The 16,040-nt window shown below is 54.2% G+C and overlaps 1 protein-coding gene across 1 annotated transcript in view; it reads right to left on the minus strand.

Annotated features, from left to right (window-relative positions):
- Positions 1 to 6,169: 6,169 nt before the first annotated feature.
- Positions 6,170 to 16,040, minus strand: part of Arhgap22 (Rho GTPase activating protein 22) — an 84,247-nt gene continuing 74,376 nt past the window's right edge. Inside the window, exons 4-9 of the mRNA XM_090346758.1 lie at positions 14,987 to 15,194; positions 13,075 to 13,207; positions 12,322 to 12,395; positions 11,740 to 11,861; positions 8,558 to 9,446; positions 6,170 to 6,646 (exon numbers count right to left, since the gene is read on the minus strand). Coding sequence (XP_090202884.1) covers positions 6,418 to 6,646; positions 8,558 to 9,446; positions 11,740 to 11,861; positions 12,322 to 12,395; positions 13,075 to 13,207; positions 14,987 to 15,194 — 1,655 coding nt within the window. The 3' untranslated portion in view covers positions 6,170 to 6,417. The remainder of the gene's footprint in view (positions 6,647 to 8,557; positions 9,447 to 11,739; positions 11,862 to 12,321; positions 12,396 to 13,074; positions 13,208 to 14,986; positions 15,195 to 16,040) is intronic.

Genomic DNA, 16,040 nt, shown 5'->3' on the forward strand with positions numbered 1-16,040 from the left:
ATTGGTTATATTATTTTAAATAAAAAAGTGGTATGAATATTATGAAATTAAGTTTTTTATTGACAGCTTGTCAGGTATTGATGATTTTAGGATTTCCTGTAGATTGGAATAGAAAGGATATTACCAAAGCAGATTTTTTAGACTGCAATTTTCATACGTGTTGTAAAGTCAGTTACCAGCTTATGATACCTCACTTGTCTAGTGTGCAATCACTTTAGGAACTTTTAAGAAAGGAACTTGGCTTCAGTATCCTTAGTCTAGTAACTATACATAGGTACTTGGCAAAAATAAGGATATAAAATTGGGATCCCTTAAAGCAAGTAGGGTATTTCAGCTTGGAGTGTGTTGCAGACTTTCAGTGTGGCTGTCCTCCTTGCCACTGTTGGGTGGGCTGTATGTGGCATGCAGAGCCCCTGGCTGTGTGCCACACCGCCTCGGCCTCCAGTTCTTTCATCTAAACAGAGCCATCACCCCCCCCCCAGGGGTGGAGCCTGCTGCTCCCTTGCTGAGGTGGCTCACCAGCTGTGCACTGTTGGGCACTCACTGGAATGGCCTCCTGTGATCAATTGAGTGGCAAAAGCAACCATCATAGTTTTGAGTTTAAACCTGTCTTTATTTGAATGGCTTAAAGTTTTCCCACCTAACTATAAAATGGAGTCATTCCTGCTATTGTTATAATGTAGATACTGCTTTTAAAAAAAAGTGCAGGCCGGGAGTTTGGCCTAGCGCTAGAGTGCTTGCCTAGCATGCAGGAAGACCCAGGTTCCATTCAGTACCACATACTTAGAAAAAGCCAGAAGTGGTACTGTGGCTCAAGTGGTAGAGTGCTAGCTTTGAGAAAACCCAAGCATACTGCTGAGGCCCTGAGTTTGAGCCCCAGGTCTGGGGGAAAAAAATGCTAGGCACCAGTGACTTGTGCCTGTAACACTCACTACTTGGGAAGCTGGAATCTGTGGATCACAGTTTGAAGCCAGCCTGGGCAAGAAAGTCCACAAGACTCTTTAACTACCAAAAAAAAAATCAGGAGCTGAAGCAAATGGTATTTTCTCCCCTTTGGTTTGATGTACCAGAAAGAAAGATCCTCTAAACCTGGAACCCACTCTCCCCAGAGAATTTGGATGTGGTACCCCCAGCCCTCCGTGGCCGGAGCCCTGACCTTTGTGTCCTCTTTACATAATGATTGACAGATACCAGAAGCTTCGTAAAAGCGAAGGGAAGTCAGCATAGAAAATCCATCTTGGCCTGGTGTGCTTGACGGAGCCATTCTGGAGCCAGCTGTGGCTTGGCAGGGAGCTGGGAGGATGACCCTAGGGCTCAGTCCTGACTCCAAGGTAAACAAGTTGGCAGTACCCAGATACTGCCACCAAAATTGACCTGTCCTGCTCAACAATTCTCACTGTTAGCTGGCTAAACACCAGGACCAATACTAGCAGTGAACCGGTGCCTCCATGGCAAGAAAAGCTTTGCGTGGGCAAAGCATTTCCTGCCTCCACAGTTGAAGAATGCTACTTGAGGTAGGCATGTACTTTTTGTGTGTCAGAGGGCAGTGCACATTTCTCTAAACGCACCTGGCCCTTGTCTTCTCAGAGGACACCCCTCTACACTGCTGACTTTCCTCCCATAGAATTCTTCTTCCTTGGCTGCTTGAACCCTTTTAATCCATCTCAGCAGCTCCCTTTGCTTCTGTGTGCCCCTACCTCTGCCTCATTCCTGAGAGAACCTTGTCTATGTGTGTCTTATTTTCGCATCCTGCCTTCCATCCATTCCTCTGCAGCTTCTAGGGTCCCTCATTCTTGGGCTGACCAAGTATCTGCCCCACACCTCAGTGTTCCCTCTACCATAGCCAAAGGAACATTGTTAAAACATTGAAGCTGGCCAGGAGTTTGGCCTAGTGGTAGAGAGCTTGCCTAGCATGCATGAAACCCTGGGTTCAATTCTCCAGAACCACATACACAGAAAAAACCAGAAGGGGTGCTGTGGTTCAAGTGGTAGAGTACTAGCCTTGAGAAAGCTCAAGGACAGTGCCCAGGCCCTGAGTTCAAGCCCCAGGGCTGGGAAAAAGTAATAATTGAAAATGCTCCCTTTCCCTGAATAAAAATCTGTTGTCATAGGCACTGAATCTTGTGGTCAATGGCCAGCATTACTCATGACTGACTGTACCCTGCTCTTGTCTGTCTGTTTTGGTCAATTTTGCATCACTTTTATGAAATGCCTGAGTAAGGGAAAAGGTTTGCTGCCGTAACCAGGTAGCAACAGAAAGGAAGAGAAAGGACCTGGTGTCTCATAAACTCCATCAGTGGTACACTCCCAGTAACCTAAAGACTGCACAACCCCCCCGCCCCCCAAAAAAGCCTTCTCAGCCTGCCTATGGCCTTTTCCACATGGCCCTTGGGGATATTGCCAACCCACTCTACAGCATCAAAGCAAACCAAGTTCCCTCACCCAGGCAGGACCCCCAGCTCTCCCACTTAGGCCAGTTCCTCTCCTTGCCCTCCCCACCCGGCCTGTCCCTCAGCCCACATGGGTTATTGTCGGGCTTTCTGCTAATCTGTTAAAAAAAAAAACAAAAACAAAAACAAAAAAAAACCCAGCTCTTGGGACCATCCTATCCCAGAATATTGACTATACTGTGAAAGTGTGTTGTCTCTTACTTCCTTATGCTCTTACTCCACTCAAAGGTGAGTTCTATCAAAAGCCCTGACCATGGTCCAGTTGCCTCTAGCCCACGCAGGTGGACAGCCTTGGCCTCTAGTAGACATCCTATACAGGAAGGAAATCCTGACCCGAAGCAAAAGTTAACTTTTGCTTCCATTCTTACCCCTTTGCCTTGGTGATCCCCCATTTTTCCAACAGAACTTCTTCTCTGCCCCCACCCTCTTCTGGTGTGGTTTGCTGCAGCTTTCATCTGGCTTCCAAGCGCCATCGCCGCCAGCACCATTCCTGCGCTGTCATGAGTGGAGGAATGTAGGTTCAGGTAGGTTGCCTGGTTTGGAACTAGTCTGGGGGCTGGGTCCCTACGTTCCTAATATTTCTCTCATCAGAGAAGTGCAGAGAATGTCACTGGCACTCTAAGGAGCAAATGAAGCGTGAAGTGAAGCGTGGAGACTGTTAGCCTCTCTGAGACTGAAATTAGTTTCCTTTAGACCAAAGGCCTCCGTAGCTGTTTCCCCATCTCCTGGCTATGCAAAGGCAAGCCAGGCCCTTTGTACTCTCAGCTTTTTCTCCCAACTTCATCAGACTACAACACATCTGGAGACTATGTAGGTTCAACTGTGGGCTTGGTGGAAAGCTGTGATTCCTGGCCCAGGTGGTGAGTTAGCCCAAGGTATAGAGGTGGCAGGGCCAATGGCATGGCTTCAACAGAAGCCTCCATCGGGAGTATCTTCCAGGGCTGCCGCACCAGTGTCAGGGAGCAAGGGTATACACAGCGTGCAGGACTGTTAGGGACCCCACATGGCATCTGTGCCAAAATTCATCTACTGTACAGAATTCAGTTCCTGGTTCATTCAAAAGGCAAGATGTCACCACCCCTATACCTCAAAACTGTAAAAACAATTGCATACATGAGAGTCCAGAGCAGTGGTGCTGGCTTATAATTCCGCTACTGGAAAGGTGGAGGTGGCAGATGGCCATTGGGCTACCATCTCTCCAGGATACAGAACGGTTGAGGTTATGGATGGCTCAAGTGGGAGGGCATTGGCCTGGGCACCTCATGCCACAAGTTCAATGCCTGGTGTGGTTACTTGTTTTACATATATATATGTATATATTGCAGTGTTAGAAGTTACACCTGTCAGACTTCTAAGCTAATGATGTTTCTTTATAGACTGTGACTTCTAGGGGATTGGAGGTTTGCCAATGAGCTAACCCCAGCCTCTTCCATTGCTAGTTTTCCCTCTCTAAAGCATCTTCCTCATTAAATGTCTTATCCATACTTCAGTACTTCAGTGACTTTCTTCTGAATCTTTTCTAAAGTACTCTCATGGGGCTTGAACTCAGGGTCTGGGCGTTATCCCTGAGCTCTTGCTAGCACTTTACCACTTTGAGCCACAGCTCCACTTCTGGTGGGTTTTTTTTTTTTTTTTTTTTTTTAATGGTTAAGTAGAGTCTCTCACAGGGACTTTTCTGCTCAGGCTGACATTGAACCGAGATCCTTCAATCTCAGCCTCCTGAGTAGCTAGGACCACAGGTGTGAGCCACCAGTACCTGGTTCTTTTTGTTTTGTTGTTTGTTTTGGTTTGGTCACTGGGGCTTGAACTCAGTCTAGGCTCTGTCCCTGAGTTTTTGTGCACAAGGCTAATGCTCTTATCACTTTGAACCACTGACCCATTTCTGGTGATTAACTGGAGATAAGAATCTCATGGTCTTTCCTGCCTGGACTGGCTTCGAACCTCAGCCCTCAACTCTCAGACTCTCAAGTAGCTAGGATTATAGGTGTGACCCATCAGTACCCAGTCACAAGCCAAGAAATCATTTTCCTGTTCATAATTCATATCAAATGATGTCATTATCATAACAGGCACAACTTCAATCCATAGGTTTGGCAACAGTTTGGGTAGAAAAGGATAGAGTCAAGTCAGTGGCCGGGAGTTTGGCCTAGTGGTAGAATGCTTGCCTAGAATGCTTGCCTAGAATGCATGAAGACCCCGGTTTGATTACTAGGCACCACATACGTAGAAAAAAAGCTGGAAGTAGTGCTGAGGCTCAAGTGGTAGAGCTCTAGCCTTGAGAAAGTCCAAGGACAGTGCTCAGGCTCTGAGTTCAAGCCCAGGACTGGCAAAAAAAAAAAAAAAGTTCCAGAGCCCCTGCCATGGTAAGGTATGGACACAGAGGCCACATGTTTCTACAAAAGGGTCTAGAGTGCTAGTTAGCCAAGAGTAGAGAACAGAACTCAACAGTGCATGCAGATCCCACTTTAACCAGCAGGTGGCAGAGGTGGCTCATGAATCCCAGTCAGGGATTTAGCCCAAAGCTCAGTGCTGGGATTAGTGGCTACAGACAGCTATTCTTTTCTTTGGTGACCCTCTATGTGAGACTCTGAGCTCCTCCTTGGACTGCTTGATGGCATTATGTCCAGACTGAGGTGAGAGAAGTCCCACCTCCCTTCTCCATGAGGAAATGGGTGGATCCTTTAGAGGGCTGTTATGAGGAAGCAAATACCCCTGTTCGTTCTCTCCTTGAAGGTAAAGGAGGAATGCAGTATTTCACACTCAGGGACGCTCTCTCCCAATCAGACTGGTGATGGAGAAACGCCAGAGATGGACGTCCCTCCCCTGGCCTCTGAGAGTTTATCCACTGAGACTGTGGTATGATCTTGTATGCTTCTGGCACATTGCATCCAGCCTTTCCAGCCACCTAGCCAGGTACTGCTGGAAGATGCCACTCAGAAACTGGGTGCTTTGGTGACCGTTGCTCCTCCAAACACTGCAAGGCCATGTGTGTAAGTCAAAGTGGGGGGAGGGATAGCATGGGGGAGGTGACACGTTAAAGGATGAGGACTTGGGGGTGAGAATAGACTGAAGAGAATTGAGTGGGCATGGAAAGTGTGGGCACCCTAGAGACCTAGCTCAGCTCTCCTGCACACTGTGCCTGCTCACCTGAGCACACAATTTTCCACGTGGCCTGCAGCTTGCAGGCTCCGGGCATCCCAGAGGAAAGTAGGTGATGGGGTGACCAGAGGACCTTGAAAGATGGAAACCATCTGCAGAGGCCCCAGGAAGGACAGACTGGAGGAAAAGCCTTGAGCCTCGGCTGATGGGAGTCACAGAGAGCACCAAAGCACAAGAGTTGGCTGAGAGCCAGTGGCTCTGGCCTGTCATCCTCGCTGCTGAAGAGGCTGAGATCTGAGCATCATGGGTCAAAGCCAGCCTTGGGCAGGGAAGTGAGACTTAAATCTACAAAGAGCTGGAAGTAGAGCTTCGGCTCAAATGGTAGGCACTAGCCTTGAGGGGGGGGAAATGGCAGTGGAGCACACACAAAAACTCACAGAATTACACAGACCTGTGTTGATGCCACATGCTAGGTACCTCTTGGGGAGCTTGCCACACCTCCCTAGGGGGCTCTTGACCCCAGGAGGGACAGAACACATCACTTGGTAAGCACCACTTGCAACAGCCTTAAAGAACAAGGCCAGCGAGGCACCTGCTTTCACAGCACATTTAATCACGTATGCAAAGTCCTGGTCGCCTGCCTGGTTTCTGGGAGTCTCTTCCGTGGGTGGGCGTGGGGGGATGTTTCCTGGGCGAGGGAGGAAGTGCTGTTCTTGGCACTGTCCCCCAACACTCACTAGGCCCTGAGAGTAGCGCCCAGACCCCACCTGGGCATGTGAGGCTTTGCCAGTCCCCACGGGGGTGGAAGAACCTCTTTCCAGCCCTGGAGAGCTGGGTGGGAGGTGAGTGACAGTGATGCTGGCTCCTTTCATTTTGGGGTCTCAGCGCTTTTGACTCCCATGGTCAAACTTCCCAGGGTGGTGAAAAACTCCTCCATCTCCTTCTGCAGGAGCCGGTTCCTCCTCTCGGCATCCTCCCGCGCCCGCTCTGAGTTCCGCAGCTTGATCTCTAACATGGCACATTTCTTCTTCTCCTGGTCCAGCTCCTCCTCTAACTGTGATGTCTGTTGCCTCAGGTCTGCACTGCTTTCCTCGATGCTTGAAAAAGAGAAATCAAGAGAGACCATCAGACTCCACCTTGCTGTCTGGTTCAATGCAGCCCTGGGGCCCCACAGACAGAAAAGACCTGGCAGGCCTTGCTGGCTTCTGGTGTGCTTGGGGAGCCAATGAAGAAACCCCACCACAAGGAGAGGGGGTGCCGGTGCCAGTGGCTCACGTGTGTAATCCTAACCGCTCACCAGGCTGAGATCTGAGTTTCGCAGCTCAAAGCCAGCCCTGGAAAGGAAATCTGTTCAAGGAATGGTAATTCCCACTCCACCCCCACCATGTGCGCTCAGCCTTGGGGCTCAAGTCTCCAGCCTTGTTGCCTGCGCAAGAGCAGGGACAAGCAGACAGGGAGGCTCCCAGGCTTGCTTTTCACCGCCCAGCTCTCCTGTGGCCTGCCATTCCACTGGCCTCATGAGGCCACAGCAGAACCCACACCACACCGTGCCAAGGCGGACACACCCATCCTTTCTACAGGGTGATGATGCCCAGGCCTGAGCCTGGCTCCTGGGCTGCCCGGGAGGGCATGAGAGGGAAGCATGGTGGCAGCCCAGCCTCTGAAATGCAGTGTGTGGAAGGGTTTTGGTTTCAGCAGCTGTGCCGTAGCCATGGATGAGGACACTGTAACAATGACGAGTCCCCACCCTCCCGACCAGCCCAGGCCTCTTCTGAGTCACTGCGCACAATGCTTGGGGAAAGGTGATGAGAACCAAGGGCTCCACCCACTCCTCCCTGATCTGCGCTTCCTGTCCCCAGGCTGGGAGCTGGACCTCCTTCCTGGCTCAAGTCACCTGGCTAGAGTGACCTTGGTGTCCAGTCTCTTGTCCCTAAGCCCCGACTGGCCTATCTATGAGCAACTCTTACTTGACCTAGCCAGGTGTTCCTGCAGCCGGCCGGCCGGCCCGATGCCCTCTGGCAAGTCCCACAGCCCAGCAGTGAGCAAACCAGCCCTGAGCACTGGCTCAGCATCTGGCTGCCTGCCTTGCCCCACTGCCCGCCCCTAGCCTGTACCTCAAATGGCGCCTGGAGCCCTGGCAGCCTGGTGTGCCTCACAAGGAAGGGGACCAAAGGGGACCTGAGCCATTCCACTGGCTGCTCTGTTTCATGTCCCTGGCAATAAGACCAGATGCCACTCAGGCTAGTGAGAACCTCCCAGCAGCTGAGGCTGGCAGGACACTTGATCCTCAACACTGGAGGAGCCGAGACTCAGCCAACCATCAACCCCCACTACCACCCATCCCGAGGATGCAGGTGAGAGGGGGGACCCCACTAGGTGTATATGGGGGGACTCGTGTTTACTCTGGACTGTCCTCTTGGTTATCCCTCCTCCAATAGTCAATGGCTGCCCTCACATCAGAAGTTTGCACTCACTGCCTTGCTGATCTTGGAGCAGGACTTACAGGTGAGGTTTTCCTCATGTTTCCTTATTCCTCTCTGTAGTGGCCACCGCCTCTTGGCCTTTCAAGCCTGTCGGGGTTCTGCTCACCATGGCAACTGCAGATGGGGCCACACACTGCCCTCCCACCCCCAGAGGAAGCAAGCTCTTCCCATGAGCCGCAGTGGAGGCACTGGAGAGCCAGTCCTCACAGCCAAGTGGCGGCCCTGCTGGGGCGTAGGGCCTGGGCTCACAGGGCATCTGCAGGCAGCAGCCCGAGATGCTGGTGGGAGCCCTTGCCTGGCTCTTTACACACTCTGCTGTGATTTCATGTCGATCCTGCTCTAGCCAGCCTGGCTGATATTTTCAAATTTCCAGTGAGCATGCAAGGCCTGCTTTCCCAGACACACAAGCTGTCCCAACCCTCACCCTGGGCTCCTAGAAAGGCAGCCATGATGCCTCTGGGCACATTCACAGCTGACCACAACCCTAGGATCAATAGTCCCGGCCTGGTCCAGCCCCTTCTTTACCTTCTCAGGCTTGTCTGGTACTCAGTCCTCTGGCGGCAGAGCTCTGCTCTGAGCTCGGCCACAAGGCCCTGTAGGACTCTGCAGCGGTGGGACTGGTCCTGGGCAGGGCTTCCTGGGTTGTTGGGCTCACTGCTGTGGCTGCTGCCGCCGCCGCCACCATGTCCACTCATCTCATCCAAGCTGTGTCCCAAGTCTGGGGACTTGTGGTCTCCACTGCTGGTCAGCGGGGACGGCTCCAGGGCCCACTCGGTATGCAGGGAGCTGCAGGTGGACGAGTCACTGGCCCTGTGGGCCGTGCAGCTGCTGACAGAGGCCTCCCTCGAGGATGAGGCTGCGGACCACGTGGTGCTGGCCTCGCTGGCGAAGAGGCTGGCCGGGGGCACGTTGTCATAGGTGGACAGTCTGTGAGGGGAGCCCGAGTCCTTGAGCCGGTCCCCTGATGAGGCTCGTCGATGATGGCCGCGCAGAGAGGACAACCCATTCACGAGCCAGTTCCCGCTGGACGAGGCGCTGGGCACCTCGAGGGAGGAAGTGCCAGCCTTTGGGCTCCCTGACCGGGATGCTGCTTGCCGGAATGAAGGCTTCCAGCTAGGCAGGGTCTGGATCCCTTTTCTGGGGCCGGGGGTGGCAGGATTGCCCTGGCTGCCCAGACCCGGCGGGGAGGTCCTAGAAAGCACCACGGCAGCTGGCCGGTCTAGAGAGGAGGTCCTGTGGGTGGGCAGGCCAAGGCCGCTGGGCTCACCCGGGCTGCTGGCATCCTCGGAGCCCCAACCCACCATGCACTGCGGGGCTCCCGGGGGGGAGGCTGGCCCTTCCGGAACGGTGGCAGCGAACAGCTGGCTGTGTTTGCGGATGAGGGTGGTCATCAGGTGCTGGACTAGGGAAGTGCCTGCCAGAGAGAGGGGACACACCGCTGTGAGTGACCCCACCCAGGCCCGGGGGACGGGCTGTCCGTGAACCCCCGCAGAAAGCAGTGGGCGTGACACAGACATGGAACCAATGGCTGAGGGACCTGGCAGCGAGAACTGGGGGGGGTGGGTTGGGGAGGAGGTGGCAGCACCGTCTCAGCTGCCCCCTATCTCCAGGGCTGTGCCCAGCTGTTTATTCTCTTGGTGCTCAGGGGCAGGGAAAGGAGCACATGTGGGCACACTCAAGGCCTCAACTCCTGTCTGCAACCCTAGCTACTCAGCTGAGATCTGAGGGTTGTGGTTCAAAGCCAGCCTGGGCAGGAAAGGCTGTGGGACTCTGACCTTCAATTAACTACCAAAAAAAAAAAAGCCAAAATGGAACTAGAGTTCAAGTCAGTGAGTGCTAGCCTTGAGCAGGGAGGCTCAGGGGCAGCCCCCAGACCTGTGTTGAAGCCCCTGGACCAGCAAAAGAGGCATAACTCCCTGATTCTGGGAACTGGGCTGCTGTTGCAGTGGGTGTCGCTCTTCCCACCACAGCAATGCCAAGACCATCGGGAACCTTGCCCTCTCATCTGCCCAACCCAGGCCAGAAGCTGAAGTGGTACATAGGGTGATAAGGCTGAGGGTGGGGGGGACGGGGAGGGTGCGCCAGTGAGCAGAGGAATCCAGGAAAGAGTCCTGTGCAGTCACACCAAGGGAAGCAGGAACTAAATGCAACACCTCTCTTCCTGTCCCTGCGCAGCCAGGCACGAGCTTGGCGCTTCTTTGTCTCATGTGCCCTAAGGAGACTTAGGCCAAAGCTTTGGTCACAGCCCCTTGCCATAGGGCGGGGCACACCATACCTTCCTCACCTTTACAAAGGAACTCAGCCCAGCGTGGGGCAGCCTGGCTCCAGCCTGTGTTTGTGACTGTGTGAGTCTTGGCTAGCCCCTCCCACCCTCCCGTGCTGGTACTAGGGCCTTAACTCAGAGCCTGGACACTGCCCGCCCCCCGCCTTTTCCCCCTCAAAGTTAGCATTGTACCACTTGAGACACAGCTCCCCTTCTGGCTTTTTCTGGTGGCTGGAGATAAGAGTCTCATGCATTCCTGCCCAGGCTGGCTTTGAATGGCGATCCTCAGATCTTCCTGAATAGCTACGATTACAGGGTGAGCCACTGGCATCTGGCTGGTCAGCCTCTTCACCTAAGACCTTGAGTCCCGTGTGCTACCATTTCCATGTCAGCCTGCCCTGTGCCCTCTGGCATATCCCCTCCCTCAGCCTGTTTACTTGCCCCTATATTCTTTTTTCTGGTGCTAGGGCTTAAACCTGGGCACTGTCCCTGGCCTTTGTTGCTCTACCATTTGAGCCACAGCTGCTGTACTCCCTGCACCCCCCCCTTTTTTTTGCCAGTCCTGGGGCTTGAACTCAGGGCCTGGGCACTGCCCTTGGGCTTTGCTCAAGGCAAGCACACTAGCACTTGAGCCACAGCACCACTTCTGGCCTTTTCTGTATATGTGGTACCAAGGAATCAAACCCAGGTCTTCATTCTACCCAGGCAAGCATTCTACCACTAGGCCACACTTCCAGCCTTCTTTTGCCTTTTGCGTGGTTACTAGAGTCTCACAGACTTAGAGCCGGGGGAGCTGGCTTACGCCTGTAATCCTAGCTACTCAGGAAGCTGATATCTGAGGATCAAGGTTCAAAGCCAGCCCAGGCACAAAGGACCTGAGATTCTTATCTCCAATTAACCTCTAGAAATCGGGAAGTGCGGCTTGGCTCAAGGGTAGGGTGGTAGCCTTGAGCTGAAGAGCTCAGGGACAGCGCCCAGGCAGAGTTCAAGCCCCATGACCCACCAAAAAACTTTCCTGTCTAGGCTGGCTTTGAACCTTGATCCTCAGCTTCCAGCCTTCTGAGTAGCTAGAATTACAGGTATAACCTATGTTCCTTTGAAAGAAAAAAATAATTACTATTCTTCATAGAAGAGTGCACAGCTCTGACATTCAGGACACTAGGACAATAAGATGGGCTCAACAAGGAGGCTAACCCCTCCTTCCTCCCCACCTGTCCATCTGCACTAAACATGTCATTCTAACCCCATCCAGTCACCCACTGCTACCAGAGCTGACCTCGTTCAGGGCAGGCCTGAAAAAGAGAGGCTCCTGAAAAACTCCAGGGCGATGGAGACTAGCCATCCAATCCAGGCCTGGCTTGGGCTGGAATGGTTCTGAGGGACATGTCTGGGACCGAGATGAGTCCTACTCCCAAGCAGCATGGAAGGCCCCCCACCTCATTACCTTCCATGATGGTCACTGGGTCCTCGATCTGTGGCCTCAATATGTTAGGGCCAAATACTGTTGCCAGGTTCTGGACGCTCATCTTGTTGATACTTGAGTGGGACTGAACCTCATCTAGGAATCTGCAGAGCAGGGAAGAAGCAAATTCTGAAGTCTCATCTGCCAGCTAGCTGCCTGGTCCCTGCTGGACTGCCCGGGATTTCCAAGAGGTGCTGGCCCCAACCAGGCCAGCTCCATCTGCAAAACCTAGGTCTGAGAGGGCCACCAGAAACAAAGGCCAGCATGGCCGGCCCCTGGCATGGTGCTGTCCCCAGCCAGTGCCTGCAAAGTACACTTGAAGGGTTATCAGTAAAGAAACAGCAGGGGTGGGAGGGGACAGGACAGGTGTCCAGAAGGACAGAGGCCATGTCCTCTCTGAAATGATCCACCAACAGAGCTTGAGCGCTCAGGGCCAGTGGGGGTTTGGGCATTTATTTTGTTCCTCTGCACGGATGCGGGGCGAGGCTGGCTATGAGGACCCAGCCCCCTCTGGACACGGAGAGAGGAATGGGCCCAGTCAGAGCCGACCTATGTTCCACTTACTTGCAGATGTATCTGAGCAGGTTGTAATTGGCCTGAGGAAGGTTGCTCACTTGCTTGGCCAACTCCAGCGTCCCCTTGGGAAGGAAGGGAAAGATCACAGGATTTCAGACACCAGCAGTGAGGTGGGAGGAGGCTGGGATGAGCCTTCCCAGGAGCCCGAGTTCCTTTCTGGGGCCATGGAGGAATGTCTGGGCTCTTATCAAGGCACAAATATTTACCAGATAACAGCCTTCATCCCCCACACAGCTGCAGAGAAGGCAAACATCCAGCCCCAGCCAGCAGGCTGGGGCTGAGAGGGGAAGGGGGACAGGACCCTAGGCCCTTTGTCCTGGGAGCTGTCTCCATTGTCTTCTAAAGAATATGGCCCCACGCAGACCTGGCTGGAGTGGGATCATCCCGACCTACTTCCAGAGAGGGGCCTTGCACATGCAGCAGACATCTGGCCAGCACCACGTTGCCATGGAGAAATCAAGGGGTTTTGGTGGGTGTGGGTTCTGGGTCTTGAACTCAGGGCCTAGGCTCAGTTCTAGAGCTACTTTTGCTCAGTGCTCCACTACTGTGAGCTATGGCTCCACACCCAACTCTTTGATGGTTTTGATTAGAAGAGGCTCCCAGGCAATCCTGCACCAGCTGGCTTCGAACCCCCATCCTCAGGTCTCAGCTTCCTGAGTAGCTAAGAGCCACAGGCACCTGTCATCTTTCCATCCTGAGTCCATGTGCCCACCCCCAAGATGGGCCCCGGGAGGCACTGACCTCCCCCTCGTCCTTGGTGAGCAGCTGGGCGCAGCTGAGGAAGTCGTCGTACCTGGCGAAGGGGATGACGGGCTCGGGGAGCTCCCGCAGGTACAGCTTCAGGAGCGAGGCCACCGTGTGCACGTCTGTGGTGCTGGAATGCAAGAGGGGACACATGGGAGGCCTGAGATGGAACAGACGCCCTCCGGGGAGCCCAGAGCCCCGCCTGAGCCCTGTGAGAGAACAGCAGGCATCCGGGGCACTGGTCACCAAGGGCTAGGCGGCTCCTCCAGAGCTGGACGGCCTGGGCTTTGTTCTGCATACCCCTCATTTCCAAACCCATACGTGCGCGCCGTGTGCCTCAGTCTCTTTCCTTTGCTGCCAGCCTGATGACTTCAAGGTTAGCAGGGCTAAAAGCCTCCCTTGACTGCCTGAGCCAGCCAGGCTAACACAGCCATTGTTCCTGCCCACACTCCTGGGAAGTAATGGCCCAGCAGGTACCAGGCTGAACCTAGGGCTTCTGCAGGTTCAGTGGTAGCAGAAGCCTGGGAAGAATGAGGGTAAGAATGGGAAGCTGGGGACGGGGATCCGAGTGCTGGGGAGAAAGGAGAGCAGACTGACGTTGTCCTGGGCCTTCTGGCTCCTCCCACTCCAAGCAGGGCTCTCAAGACTTTCTCCATGTGCCAACAGTGCAAGGATGCCCTCCGGCCTGAGCCTCAGCATGCACAGAGAAGGCTACTGGGGGAGGGAGGGTGGTTACACTGGAGCACTGGCCTGGCACTATCGCAGCGGACAGGAGGGCTGCAGACCTGCTGCCCTGGCCGATCAACCAGAAGCCCAGGCTCCTCCAACTCCCTATCCTCACTTCATTCATACAGGTATTTGTCAATGTCTCCCTCACCACACACCTGGCCCCACCCCCTGGCTCTGTTCATCCCCCCAGCCTGGTGGAATTCCATCCTGCCAATGCGCGCCCCACCTCCTGTTGAATTTACAGTGGCCTCGGGGCCTTGCCAGGGCTTCCAAGCCAGCCTGATTCCCAAATTCATGCGCTTGTTATCTCACCCAGCCCTTGGCAAGGCAGCAAAGGGACCCCCCCCTCCCCTCAGCCATGAACAGGTGCTGAGGGCAGGAAGTGCTCTTTGAGGAATACTGGCACAGAGAAGCCTTGTTGGCACCGGCTGCAAGGGGGACAAAGCCAGGAAAGCTGCCATAGCTCCATGCAAGAGATGGCCTGCCCAGAGGGAAAACACGGGACAGACATGTGCAATGTGGTGAGGGCTCTTGCTGGGGGAATCCAAGCACCCAGCGGGCTGGCAGGCTATGGTTCAGCCAGAGCCACATCATAGGACAGGACACAGGGCTCTGGACTCAGCCGTGAACAGCTTGAGCCCACTGTGTGTGGCTCACACCTGTAATCCTGGCCACTCACGAAACATAGCTGAGGACTGAGATGCCAGGCTGGCAAGTCCATGATTCCCTTGTCCCCAGTTAACTGTGGCTCAAGTGGTAGAGCAGCAGCCTTGGGGGAAAAGAGCACCTGTCTCAGTCCTGGCTCAAAATGAAACACCTAGGACATGCGGGTTGGCAAGAGTAGATTTAAACGTGCAGTAGCACTCATATCAGGCAGTGCAGCTAGGAGATGGTGCAGAGCAAGCCTGGAGTCCTGGGCATAGCCATGTCTGCACCAGTCTCAGCTGGCACACAGAGCCCTTTTACCTTCTGCCTGTGTTAGGTTTATGAGCTGGCACTGCCACTCAAATGGACAGGGTCGGAGGGCCTCTCTCCCCAAGAGAAAACAGGGAGGGATGCTCTCGGGATCCACGCTCTGCCAGGGAGAGCTACGTGGGCCAACAGCCTGCCCACCATCCTCGCACTCTGAGGACCTAGTACGGAGACCCCAGCTGTGGTCACTGGCTGGAGTGGTGCTCACCTGTTGAACAGCGGCTTCTCCCCGCAGTCAAAGGAGTCCTGCAGGTCTCTTACTAGGTTGGCCTGGCCGGGCATTCGGAAGAGCCCCTCCTCGGTGAGCCCGTGCTCCCGGATGAAGTCCACGCACTGCTCCACCAGCAAGGGCGCCAGGCGGGGGCCATACTTTCGCTCATGGTACACTGTGTCCTCCAGGCGCTGCCCAAAGATCCCTGGGCAGGAAGAGGAGCTGGTCATACTCTCTGCCCCTGGTGGGCATAGGACTCTTGAGGGACAGTGGGGAGGGGGGTGTGTGAGACCCAAGGAGGGGCTCCAGGCCGTGGAGCCAATGGTCTGGGAAAAGCATACATGAGCGTGCTCGTGCATGCTGCTGATGGGACTGGGGTAGTCCTGCACACCCAATTAACATCCATCAGGAAGCTGAGATCTGAGGATCAGTTTGAAGCCAGCCTTGGCCAGAAAAGTCTGACTCATATCTCTGATTAACCATCAGAAAGACGGACCTGGAGCTCCAGTAGTAAAACACTAGCTTAGGGACAACATCTGGGCCTTGAGTTCAACTACCCAGGGGAAAAAAAGTGTTGAATATGTACTATGCGGCTTTGAAATCAGGCTGGCTTTCTACACCTCTTGAGTCACGCCTCGTTTTTGCTGAGATACAGTCTCATTTCATGCTCAGCCATACATGAACAAAGATTTCCCCTTCCTGGGGTCACAGATGTGCACCCCTGCATCCACGTTCCTGAAGTCCTGGCACAGGGAACACACACAGGCACTGAGCGGAACACAGTTCTCTCACCATTTAGCAGCTGGTGAAGCAGTTGCACCCAGCCCTAAGCGCCAGGACCTGGGATGGCTGAGCTGATTAGCATTCACCAATCACAGCTGTCCTGGCACGGCAGCTTTCAGGGATGCCAGGAGGCTGCTCCAGACTTGGGAAGGTGAGCCAGGTGGGGGAAGGGAGGTCACTGCCCTAGCACAGCCAAACACAGACCAAGGAAAGGCAGACTGGTGCCCCACACCGTGCCTGGCACACGGGGGACTTCCTTCTGAGAAAC

The sequence above is a fragment of the Megascapheus bottae genome, chromosome 15 (assembly GCF_031878675.1).
Source record: "Megascapheus bottae isolate mThoBot1 chromosome 15, mThoBot2.hap1, whole genome shotgun sequence".
Classification (NCBI taxonomy): Eukaryota; Metazoa; Chordata; class Mammalia; order Rodentia; family Geomyidae; genus Megascapheus; species Megascapheus bottae.